The sequence below is a fragment of the Mycteria americana genome, chromosome 3 (assembly GCF_035582795.1).
Source record: "Mycteria americana isolate JAX WOST 10 ecotype Jacksonville Zoo and Gardens chromosome 3, USCA_MyAme_1.0, whole genome shotgun sequence".
Taxonomy (NCBI): Eukaryota; Metazoa; Chordata; class Aves; order Ciconiiformes; family Ciconiidae; genus Mycteria; species Mycteria americana.
The window spans coordinates 61,889,489-61,902,540 of NC_134367.1; the positions used below are offsets into that span (position 1 = coordinate 61,889,489).

General features: G+C 36.3%; 1 protein-coding gene across 1 annotated transcript in view; it reads left to right on the plus strand.

The window, feature by feature from the left end:
• The window catches only part of LAMA2 (laminin subunit alpha 2), a 388,353-nt gene that overhangs the window by 162,797 nt on the left and 212,504 nt on the right, over positions 1-13,052 (plus strand). Inside the window, exons 10-12 of the mRNA XM_075497163.1 lie at positions 2,240-2,400; positions 5,933-6,073; positions 7,466-7,639. Of these exons, the coding sequence (XP_075353278.1) occupies positions 2,240-2,400; positions 5,933-6,073; positions 7,466-7,639 (476 nt within the window). The remainder of the gene's footprint in view (positions 1-2,239; positions 2,401-5,932; positions 6,074-7,465; positions 7,640-13,052) is intronic.

The window sequence follows — 13,052 nt, forward strand, 5'->3', positions numbered from 1 at the left end:
AATGAGAAGGCCTCCGTAAAAAACGACTTAATCAAAACAAGGAAACCTTTAAAAAGAAAAGCAAAATGAACAATCCAAGATTGCTAGTGGCAAGCATAGGGTTTATAGGCTGTATATTAGACATTCAGAGAAGATGTATTCCTCTAGTTCAAAATGATTCAAGCAGGCAATTAAGCTAGAAAAAAAAAATCTATTTAAACAATAAAAAGAAGCTCCCTGAAAAAGCAGTTGTATCCAATTGAGGATAATAGAAAAGGACATAAATTGTGACAGATTCTGGAAAGTCATACTCTTAATAACACGTACACATATTTTAAGTAATAATTTGCTAAATGCTTAAATGTTGCTAAGAAGTACTTCTTCAGATAAATCAGAATCAAAAAGACTGCTAGAGATTCAAATTCAGTAGGAGTTAAATATGATTAAGGTGTAATCAAGTTATAACCGGAGATCTCAAGAAAGAAAAGGACACAGCAGAAAAGCTAGATTAATTCTTTGTATCCGTGAATAGAAGAGCTCAGGGAATTTCCCACTTGGGAGTCTTTGTTCATGGGGACAAGTCAGAAGAACTGTCTCAAACACAAGTGTCAGGTTTAGAGCAAGCTGATAAAAGAAGAATAAAAATTCATCAGGCGTATATCGTATTTATCCATGGCTTCTGGATGTAGTTGAAAATGGAGTTGCTTGAAGCATTAAATATAGTTTATAATACTTTTAAAAACTGACATTAATATTACATAAATAGAAACTGTTTATCCAATTTGTAAAAGAAAGGCAGAGGGTTCCAGGAAACTAAAATCAGAAGGTCTGGTTTCTGTACCAACCAAATCAGTAGAACTACAATAAATGATTTATACGATTTCTGAACTGTGGCAAAAATGGGCAAAACTCAAGATCAGTTTTTTTTGTAGAGGACAGTGTGCCTTATGAATCTGTTTGAAGGATTCAGTGAACATGTGAACAAAGGCTGACTTGATTAATACTGTATTTTGATTATCAAAAAGTTTCAACAAGATCCTTCACCAAAGACCATGAAAAAAAGTGTGATAGAATAAGGAGGAAGGGTTCTTTCATGGATTAGTACTTGGTTAAAAGAATAAGTGGACCATTTCCACAGTGATGATCAATATGAACTGTTGAAAATATTCATATTTAACCTGGAAAAGGGATGAGTAGGAAGGTGACAAAGTTAGCAAGTACAAAATCTTTCAGCATAGAAAAATGAAAGAACTGCAAAATGTTCGGAAAAGATCTCAAGATAGTCAGTGGCTGGGTAGTAAAATAACTGATGAATTTCTGTAGCAATTAAAGGAAAAGTAGAACATGGAGAAAAAGTAGTTCTACTTGGACATCGATCACAGCAATTTCTGAATTAGGCACTACTAGTTGTGAAACAACTCTTAGAATTACCTTGGACTGTACCCTGGATGTATCAGCTCAGTGCTGGCTCAGCAGTAGTCAAAAAGGTCAACAGAGCCTTAGGAAATATTACTGATGTTTAAAAAACAAACCTGAAAAAAATCATCAAAATGTTTATAGGGCACTCTGTGTACTCCCTTCTCCTTAAATAATTTATTAGAACTGGAAACAGTGCAGAGAAGGACAATAGAGATTTTCAGCCATACAAAGCAGTTTCTGTGTAAAGAGATACTAAATAGGCTTAGGAGTTTTTGTCGTACAAAATAAAAATGTCATGTGGGCTATGATACAGGTATATTGAAATCACAGATGACATGGAGAAAGTGAGTAGGGAATGGTTACTTGCTGTTTTCTACGATACAAGAATTAGAGGGCAATAAATACAGGTTTAACACACACCAGTGTTTTCTTTCACACTACACATGGCTAAATGTGGATCTTACTGCTAGGGAGCTTTATGGATTCTGAAAGTAAAAGCATGTTCAAAGGCGATTAGGTGAATTAGTGGAAGAGGAGTTTTTCAGGGACTGTTAGATGCAGGGAAGTAGGGATAAGTTTCACTTTAGAAGATCTCTAATATGCGGATTTCTGGAAGCTCAGAATTCAAATCACTACATACTTGCTCTATTCTTACATGCTTTGTTCTAGCCTCTCTCAGACAGGATACTGAGTTAAATAGACGTATGGTCTGACCCACAGCAAAAGCCCTTGTGTTACACCTACCAAAGGTGTTGCTTTGAGGACTCTAACACACATATCTGATAATAATAATAATAATGATAAATCAAATATGTCTAATGTTTTCTCCCTCTTCCCATAGATATGTTGCCTGGTTTCTGTCACTGCAAGACTGGCTATGCAGGAGAGAGCTGCAATAGATGTGCCTTGGGTTATATAGGATATCCTGAGTGCCTGCCCTGCGACTGCTCACTGAAAGGCAGCGTGAATGTTGACCCTTGCATAGGTCCCTGCATCTGCAAGGTATGGACGTCAAATTCTTCTGAGCCATAGGAAGATACTAATGGTATTGAAAGATTGAGATTAATGGTCTTCTATCATAACACCTAGCTGTGTTAGTATTTATGTTAGTCACTTCTCATAGAACACTTGTTCTTGGCCCTGTAAAGTCTTAGATTGTCTTGTGTCATCTCAGTACTCACTGTAATTAACATAGGTACCTAGGAGCGTGCTGCCAAGTCCTTAGAATCTGCAGATACTTAAGAAGCCTGTGAATCATTTGTTTTGAAAATTCTCTTTTCTTGCTAAGCTCCAAACTGAGAGCATTCTTTCTTGCCTTGGGATGCTTGTTTAGAAATCTCTAACATATTTAAAAAAAAAATCCATCCTTTCTGTAGGATGAATTTCTTAATTTCTAGGAAGAAAATTTAAGAATTATTTTCTCCGTGTGCCTTCACGTACCTCCAGCAAATTATATATCGATATTATATTGAAATAAAAAACTTCTAAAAACACATGCATCCACTTCTTATAAAATACCTAGTTACCAGAAATTCTTTAGAAATGGTGGTGCTCTGTAAGTCACAGTTTAGTAACTGACCATGAATAGGCCCAAAGGACAATTTACTGTACTGTGGGTCAATTTTTCTGTGTTGTACTTGTGGGAGTTTCCTTCCAGCATTTAATTAACAGAATTAGTCACAAATGTGAACTTAAAAATGCTTACATTACACCCTTAAATACAAGAATGTACACAAAAATACTTCAATCTATCAGCTCATGCTGCATACACACTTAAAGCTCTGGTGTGACAGCTGAATAGCACTAAAATCTACTCAGAGAATTAACCTGATCCTCACTTTATGTAACAGTCACATGCTCTCTGTCAGAAATAAAATCTATCCATATCACAGTTCTAATTCCTTAGCTATCAAGTCTAAAAGATTGGAAAAGGGGCGCTTTTGCTATATTCCAGCTTGAAAAGGACCTTTCATGAAGATGTCGTATGTGAAATACAAGATAACCACTGCTGAATGATTCTTCTTATTATGACATTATTTGTGTAATGCCAAACTGACCTGTTAGTACAATCAGACCAAAACGAACAAATACGGAATAGAGATAATTGTTCTTATCCCAGAGAGTCCACACTATATAGTTTTTCCTCTCTGTTCATCCTTTGTCTCCTTTCTGCTCCTCTAATCCCTTTTTAAGTGGTTGTGGGAGAAAAATTATACCCTTTGCAGATAGTTGAGATGCAGATACACACACGTTTATTTTCACTAGCAATCTTCAAATTCAAATCAAAGCAGATTATGGTCAAAGGGACACTGAAATCATCAGATTAGTTATGCTCCATATGAAGAATGAAGTGGGATGTCTGGACAAGTTAATAGCAGGTCTTAGGAAAAATGCTTTCCTTCTTTTAATCACATCTTTCAATTACATATGAGCTCTAAATTTACTAAAGATAGTTTTCTTGTAAAGGAAATTGACTGCTGAAAACCACTTCTAACTGTAAGCAGCAAAATGCAACAAAGTGGGCATTAGATTGTCATCTTTACCACATTAGCCAGAGTAAACTAAAGTACAGAAAGGTGAGGGACAAATATAAATGCCTGTTTTATCACCAATTATCTCAGAGAGCTTTCTGAAGGTATATGGTCAAAGTCTCATTTTTGCATCATTTAAAACTGGACTGAATACAGTATTCAGAAATAAATGTAGAAACATTGCTTCATTGGCTGAAGGATAGGTCAGATGTCCTTTCCAACTTCGAGTTTTATATATCTATTATTCACTGAATTTGCTGCCTACTTAATAGAATTATACAGGTTTTACTTGCTGATGACATGCTTGTGACTGCAGAGTAGGACAACTTTTCATTTAAACACATATTTTTGCTTTGCAGCTCTCTTTTTCTATTTTACCCTTCCCACTCTGCACACACTAAGCACATCAGCAAGGTCTGAAACTTTTGGGACCAGTGTTCATAATTCTAGTTAGTAGTTCATAATTCTAGAAATAGTAGAATTGAGACCATTGGGGTTCCTGCGAGTTCCCAAATGTTACCCACATTATTTTTCATGTGAAGCATGAGTAGCTGCATGATTTCAGTGTACCTATGGCAATAATATGCCTTGATTAATCCTGAGATTGCTGGTGAAAATATAAAAATACCATTCTTTAAATTAATGAGATGTTGAAGTTAAAAGTAATTGACTGATAGTCTTGAGTTATATTAAAGAGATTTTTGGTTTGTTGAACGGAGTATATGATGTTGTTGAAGGGGAGCGTAGATACAGCACAGCAACAGAGATAGAGCAAAGATGCTCTATCTAGCTCTATGCTCTAACATGTATTTGCTACACATGTTGTTACTGTATAATTAATAGTGAAAACCTATTTACATTTTCATTTTATCTCCTTCTTTACCTGTCCTTACCCCTTCCTCCTCATTGTCCCTATTTTCTCTTAATCCATGTGTGCTGTCCTTTCTCCCCATACCTCCACGTGCTTTGCCCTGCTTTTACCATCTTTGCTAGATCTTAACCAGGAAGCTCTCAAATGGCTTTTGGTGAACTTACTTCAGAGCTGTGTATTGCAAGCAATCATAGACTACACAGCGTGGGCAGGCTTTTTATAATGTGTTCATTCTCTGCTGAAGTGGAGCCAACAATTTGGGCCTGTGTGCATACCATAGAGCACTGTCTCCAGGATTAAAGAGACTGTATATAACACTTTTGAAAGGGAAAGACTTTTCTGGGCTATCTTGGGAAAAATATTGAATTACTAAGTCAGCACCATAGCGTAAGCCTTTTGCAACATACTCCTCGTAGAAAAGCTAGTTTTATCTTTGCCTATAGGACAAATTGATTTATTGTGTAAGCTAGCAGGACTTAATGCACAACATAAGCTTTCTCTGAAAAATGTGATGACCAATGCTAAGTTTCGAATTCTTCATGTATGTTTAGTGCCTGGCTTTCTGCAGGGGAAGAGTTTGCAGACCTGGCTGCATGGCTGGCAAACACATGTAGTTATGGCAAGAAGAAATGCAGCCCTTTCAACACTTGGATTTAGCCTGAATTCAGCTATTAATGATAGATCACTGAAAAACTGATATGCTGAATGATTGGTACAACTAGTACTATGTAACTGTAGTTTGCATCAATTGGGCATGCACAGATTTTATCAGCCATACGTACAAACTACAGTTGTTGAGGCTGTAACATTGTGTCCCATACTTCCTTCCCCTCTGACACTCTTAAGTGTGAAGGAGGTAAATTAGACTATTCCCTGAAATCAGGTATGTCCATTCATGTAGAAGAAAAATTAAAAATCTTATAATGTCTAAATTCTGTGTTCAGTAATTTACATGCAGCCATAGTAACTTTTATTGTGTAGAGGATTTGCTACTAATATTCACAAATAAGAATAGTCTTTGCTATAAATGTCTTTATAGTCCTGCATTTTTACTCTCCTGCAGAGTATAAAGCTGGTGATCTCAAGTTCTAATCTATGACAACTGAAGTAATATTCTAATGTGCATTTCCAGGAACATGTTGAAGGAGAAAACTGTGATCGTTGCAAACCAGGTTTCTTCAATCTGCAGCAAAATAATCCCAAAGGCTGTGAGGAATGTTTCTGCTCTGGGAAAACAAACGTCTGCACACACTCTCACCTCACCTACAGAAGTGTAAGAAAAATCATACCATATCAGTACATGTCATTGGTTTTGTGTTTCTGTGTGTTGTCACTGTACATTGTCACCAGAGTGCATCTTACTATAAAATCATGCATGTTCTTTTCTGCCCCATATATTTTTCATTTATCCAAAAGAAAATGCTTATAAGCTTTGTTTCTCTTCATTGTGAGAAAGTTCTGAAAAAGTTCAGTTAAACAGTGAAAACTGCAAAAGAAGTTATAACAGTCAAAAATGAAGCCATGTGCATAAACACAGTCCTGGAACGTGCATACATAATCAGTCCTGAGTTAAATGCAACATATCTATAGGGCAACCTCTTTTCCAGGTCATTATTAAATTTGTAGACCTGAAATAATTAAGAATTTTGAAACATTAAATGTACAACACACATGTTCTTTCTTATGTAAGAAAAAGGGATACCTTACAGGGGGCGTTTTGAGTGAATTTCTTTTGCTTACTGCACTCCTAGGAAAGGATATGAAAGGAGATGAACCTACTGTTTTTATTTGTGCTGTAGAAAAATGTCTTTAGCCTGCAAATATACTCTAAACTTTAAATTAGTTCTCAAAGCTCAGATAGTGATTCCACTGTAATGGATGTATACTACATATTCATGTCTGTAGATTGAGTTTGGGAAATGTGTTCCAGGTCTACTAGCTCCTGGGTTTGGCTGTATTGGTGTGCTGGAAGTCTGCAAGTAAAATCATATATGCCTAGTGTGCTCATTTACATGCCAGCATCTGGAAAATTTTCTGTCCCACAGCTGAGCTATTTTATTGTTCTGCTTGTATCTAGGCTCCAGAATCCATCTTTGTATGAACAGTGTGCTCTTCTCTGATGATTCATTTCTAGTTACGGGATTTCAGAAATTCAAGTTCTGTTGCTTTCCAGCCTTGCTTTGGCTTTCTAAAAAAAGTATATTTGAACTTCTAAGTTGTAAGGCTTTAGAATTACAAATTATTATAAATTATGCTATAACAATCAGAAAATGTATATTCATTTGTCAGCTCATCTTCCGTACCCTCTGTGATTGATATTATTTATTGAAAACTTGTATAATATTTGGAGATATTCTTACGCGTATGTTTGTACGATAGAATTTCCTCCTCATTCTGGACCATATGAAGCAGAGAAAGCAAATACTTGCAGTTACTTCAAAGTACTCAGAAGTTTTAACTCCCAGTCACATACAATAAAAGGATTTTTTGCTGTTATTACTTTGTTGTTTCCTTTGTTCCTAAATTGCTATTAATCATATAAACCTAATCAGGTTTTTTTGAAAATGGAAGAATGGGAGGCTGTGACTATTGAAATGACTGATGTCCTGATTCTCATTGTAATGTGTTTTGCTTTGTTGTTTTTTTTTTTTTTCTGTCCTTATAGATAGAAGACATGAATGGCTGGTATCTGACTGGCTTATCGGGTCTCATCAGAGTTACCCCCAAGCAAAAGAGATTTGATGGGCATCAGCAGTTTAGCATCAGCAACGTGGCTGCACGAAAAGTACTGCCACAGACTTATTATTGGAGTGCACCCAGTTCTTATTTGGGCAACAAAGTAAGTGCAGATGGTACTTGCCTAAATGCTGATTTGATTTATTGAGAAAAGAAGAAAGGGTTTGAAGAGGTGTGGAACTGTGGGAAGATTAAGTTGGATAGCTATTTGACCAGCAAAACTGCAAGCAGGAAGGAATCAGGCATATGGAGTATCCTTGTAAGGCAAAAAGTTAAGTAGAGAAAATTAACTAAGTATCTTTGACCTTGAGCCTGTTTCAGGCTTCTACTGCCAGGTATTAGAGAAGTCTATATAGTTCGCAGTATTGTTTTTTGAATGAATTACCTGGTGTGTGGTTCAGCTTGTCCTGTTCTCTTCCCACCTTGTCCTCAGCTTTGAAAACCAGTTCCCTGGTCTGCTTTTCAGAGATGCAAGTTGTGTATCAGATGTTGTGGGGGTGTGTTACAAAACTTTAATGTTTGGCAAGAAACTTGTGTGTGTGGAGTGCTCTGCCCTAGAACTCAGAAAATGCTGTTGTGAGCTCTGTGCCAGTTCTAATGCATATATTTATCCAAGTCTGCATGTGTCCATGTGTGCACGTACACACATATTCATGCCCTGCAGGTTAATACCAAATAGTTGCTTTCTAAAGTCTTGGATGCTTTAGTGGTCTGATTATGAGGCTTCTCGCCATTAGACTTTCTGCTATCATACATGATACCTTCATGAAAATCTCATTTTTTTTCCAGAGAGTAGTATTGAGGACTGAATGAGTCCTAAATGAGAAGAAAGTTAAACAGGTTTCCATTTACTGTAACCCGGACTATGCTAAAACTTATCAGAAATGCTAACACTAAAACATTTGAGCACATTTTCCTCTGTAGTCTCTTCAAGCTAGTCAACCTCTTATATATTTATTTTCTTCCTGCTGGCTGAAAATCAACATGACAGAAGGTAAGTGAGCATGTGGAAGCTAAATAGCATCATTCCAAAGAACTGGGCATCTTGTTCATGGCTGTAAATTGTTAAAGATAGTCAGGCTCATTTAGCTGGGCAAGGGAGAGTTTCTTCTATAATCTTCCATGCCTGGTGAACTTACCCTGAGAGATGAACTGATATTTTTCCAGACATCCTGCTTCTACTCAGTGAGGAAAATAATGGTAAGAATGTGCACAAATTATTTGAATGTGGAAGATATTTTTGCAGTGTAATTTGGAGGTCCTTTGTGGTTACTGTCAGACTTCTCTGTATGAATGAAGCAATTTGCCTTAATAACTGAACCATATAAATTTTTGATACTACAATAATACTGAAAGCACTCACAAATTACCACAGTACATCTTAACTGTCATGTTGCATCATGTAAATTATAGTCATAATGACATGCTTAGGCCATATGATTTATGCTATGGAAAGGGAAATGGAAATAGAATATTGAGAGTCCTTATTTGTAAAGTCAATAAAATATTTCTCTAAATAGCTGAAACTGGATAAAACCAAATAGCTGAAACTAGATAAAAACATCCTTTCTTGAGAGTGGTTGCTAGCTGTGTTACAGAAGAATAATTGGTATCTCAGAGCAGCCAAGCTTCTTTAAGAATTTTTGTCTTAGGAAATGTAGAGAATGATTTAGGAAATCTTATATCAAGATGTACACTTGTAATTTATAAACCTTGTGTCACAGAAAACTGCCTTTCCTTTTTATTGTTAAAATTGTTGCTCTCAAATACTATTCCCCAACATAAAATTGAGTAACAAAAGGTAGTAACCATCCTGCATTTCCCAGCTTTCAAATATAGCTCAAAAACCTTAATTGAAATAATTCTTTTAATATAAAGTTGGCATGTTGTGCATATGCCTCCACAATGTTGATTGCCATATGGGTGCTATCTGCTTGTTTTACATCCATCTCCAAATGCTTCTTTTGGATGAAAAAAGCATTATAAATAGGATGCTCCTGAGTGTGCAGCCTTCAGCTTTTTCTTTTTCATCTAAATCTGGGTGACACTAGGCTATGTGATAGTGGTCTTTGACTGTGTCTCTAAGGAGACATTATAAATAACAAGAGGCTATAGATGGTACAGGATTCTTGTTTATCTCAGAGTAGGACAAGAACATGAGCAAATTAGTTTAACATCACCATATCCTTTTAGTCTTCTAAACCTATATGCTGCTACCAAAACCTAAAATTTGTTGTACAAATACAGATAATTTTTTTAAAAGCCAGATATTTTACCTGTCTGACTATATAACATGCATTTGAACTGAAAAATTGAACACTGTTTTTGATGCAGAATACGTTTGGGAGTAACCTGGGGGAATTTAATTTCTAGAAATAAAATATCTAGTGGATAATTTGGGAGAACAGATTTAAAATGGCTAGTATTAAGGGTTGAGTAGGTATCATAAAACAGTTCTTGCCTGCCTACCTTATCATAGTCTACTGAACTAAGGATTGCAGCAATCATGAGGACTTGTGGTCTGTTAGAACTTCTAGTTACTTACAGAAAAATTGTCTTATTCTATCAACTCTAATTACATTTTCGGTGTTTGAAAACCCTATGTGGTTTTTGTTAGCAGTTTCTTAAATTGTGTTGACAATGGATCTATAAGTTTATTTTAAACTCATGTCCATGCTAAAATATTTTATAAATTTGTCTGAAAGTGTTATGAGTTACATTCTGATCATGTTTGATCAGAGCACTGAAAGGAAAGTATAAAATTAATTAAAAATTAGATACCAAACTCAGCAGGATGATGTGAAACACTTGTTTCTTTAAAGTCAGTGTGGAAGGGTTAGGTGTCCACAATGTTTCAGAAGTCTGACATTATGCATATACTCTGCATCTTCCTTTGACACCTCGGCAAAAAGCAACTTGATAATTTCTATGCTGAGTAGAAGCCATTTACGATTAGCTGAAAGAAAACATGATATGGAGCATATATAAATAAACATATGACCCATCCCCTCCCCCCCCCCCCCCATGACACACACACGATGGATAGCTGAGGCCACTTGAGCTTCCATGGCGAAAAGTCCATCTTTGGTTAGAGAAAGTCCCTCTGCCTTATTTTCTCTCTGCTGCTGCAAATATGTTCTTTTCTCTGCTAAGGGCCAGCTTTAACCATGAAGGTGGAGATTTATCCTGCCTCTTTCAGGTGGTTAGGGCACTGCCCTTGGTCAGCAGTCACAGATTAGTTCTGCCTTTAGGTGGGTGCCATCCTGGAATCCAGGTCTCTGAACATTGTCTCGACACCCAGCAGTCATACAGGAGTTAGATAACGCATCCTCTAACTCCTCTATCTGGGTTTTGAGCAGATATTAATGCTGCTGTTACTCAGACTGCAAACAACATGATAGAAGCCCTAAAACACCTCTACTCTAAACCACTATTTGCTTACTGTCAAATTTTACTCAGATTGAGAAGTTTCTTGTATCAAGTGTTGTTTTACAGGGCTCATTTGAACTAGTTGTACAGCATGATCCCATTCAGTGTAAGTAGAGTTAATATAATTTGATCCTTCATGAAGTCAGAGTATGTTGAAAATTAAAGCTAAAGAGGCTTGAATAAAAGGCTTTGTTATCTCTTGGAAAAATTCTAGCACATGATGTTTGTCAACTCCATAGACTTAAGCAGCCATATGGTGGATACGTTGTTCTTTCTCTGACCTCTAGTGAAAACCAAGGCAACAGTTGAAAGTTTCGTGTAGAGTCTGTGCATACAGAACAGGAAGGGGACTTGTTTGACTTACCACTGTCACTTCATATATTTTGCCTGTTCTTTTATAATTAGCTGTGTAACCTATTTGCTGACTTGCAGAAGTCAATGTTTCTTTGAGTCCAGAAATGAAGACACTGTAATAAACCTGTAGCCAATACATACAAACTTTAAAAATCTATCAGCCCTTTAAAAGTACTCTACTGTGGAAAGCTAAAGATTGGGATGGAGTGAGCAGTTTGTTTTGTGACATATTATCTATTGCAGATGGCCCAGAATACCTCATAGGATTAAATATTGAATTATAAAATAATCATAAGCTAGGTCTTTGTGACTTTTATGTTTCTTTCCTTCCATTTGTTTTCATTTCTTGGGCAATTCTGATGCAAAAGGCAGAATAATGCAAAGCAAATTGCAGTCTACAGCTCCCAGGGGGGAGAGAGGGAGTTGAAACCCAAAACATAAAGAAGCGTAAATAATACAATAATCAGCTGGAACAGAAATGCCAGGATCAATTGTCCTAAATTATTAATGCATCTAACCCCAGAAAGCTTCATCTAGTACTGTCATGGTTTCAGATCTCAAGACTTTCTTGTTCATAGGACATGATAAAGTTAGATAGATCCACAACTCTTTTTCTTGTTTTTACTGCCTGCCTCAAAAAGGAGAACAATCTCAGTTAACACTTTTTGGTATAAATGGATAAGATGCAAAATAAATTGTTGTTGGAAGCTACTTTTTTCTACCATCAGGTTTTTTTGAAATTCATTGGCCTAGCCTACATAATTCCAACAGTCAGCTGTGTCTTAAATTTAGCCAGCGGACTGGGTTTTTTGAGCATGTGTCAGTGTTTCTTTTATTGTCAGGGGAGCGAAGCAGTGAAACTTAGGTGGGCTGGTGTGACCTCCCTTTGTGTGCCTTTATAAGATACTTCTTTCTTTCAGCTGGTTATATAGACAATTTAGGCCCCCATGTAGAATATTTGGTTCCCCAGTGCAGATGGGTTGTCCAAGTCTAAGCAGGCCACCATTTAGTAACATGATGGCAGTGCTTGAAATATCTGCTAAATGTGTGAGGGATTTTTCTGTAGTGATGGTAAGTCCAGTACTTCATGATGAATTTGCCTTTTTTATACCGTCTGCACAGAAATGAGTTTCAGCCTCAGATTTGAATGTGTGACAAAGAACATCTCCACGCTAGCAAAAGTAAAGTGGGGATGGAGTACGGAATGTGATCCTCAAGTATAAGGCATAACATATCAAAACCAATTTTGTACAGACGTTTGTTGATTCTTAATGTCTTGTAAGTTTGAGCGGGATGAAATAGTTAAGTTATATGCACATTATCCCTATTTTTAAAAGAAACGGTAATAAGCACCAGCAGCACATAATATGCAAGAAATATCCATTCAGTGTAATGCCCCTGAAGTAATTCACAGTTGCTGTAGATCCTCAGATTTTTTTTAAGTAGTGTCAACAGCCAACACATGGCAGAAAATTAAAATGATTCATTTGAACCTAAAGCAAAATATCTTTTGTAAAGACAGCTACTTTAGTATCTTTTGTCTTTCATATTTGGATGCATTCTTCTGATAAAAAGCTGGTTTAGTTTATTGATATGTTTTTATTTTTTAATAAGTAAACCCTAAACTAATATAAATAATGTAATTTTATTTTAAATCACAATCTGGATTGCCTTGACTGAAATTAAGTCACCATGGTAATCAGACTCAGTCAACAGTATGAAGATGCCTTCAA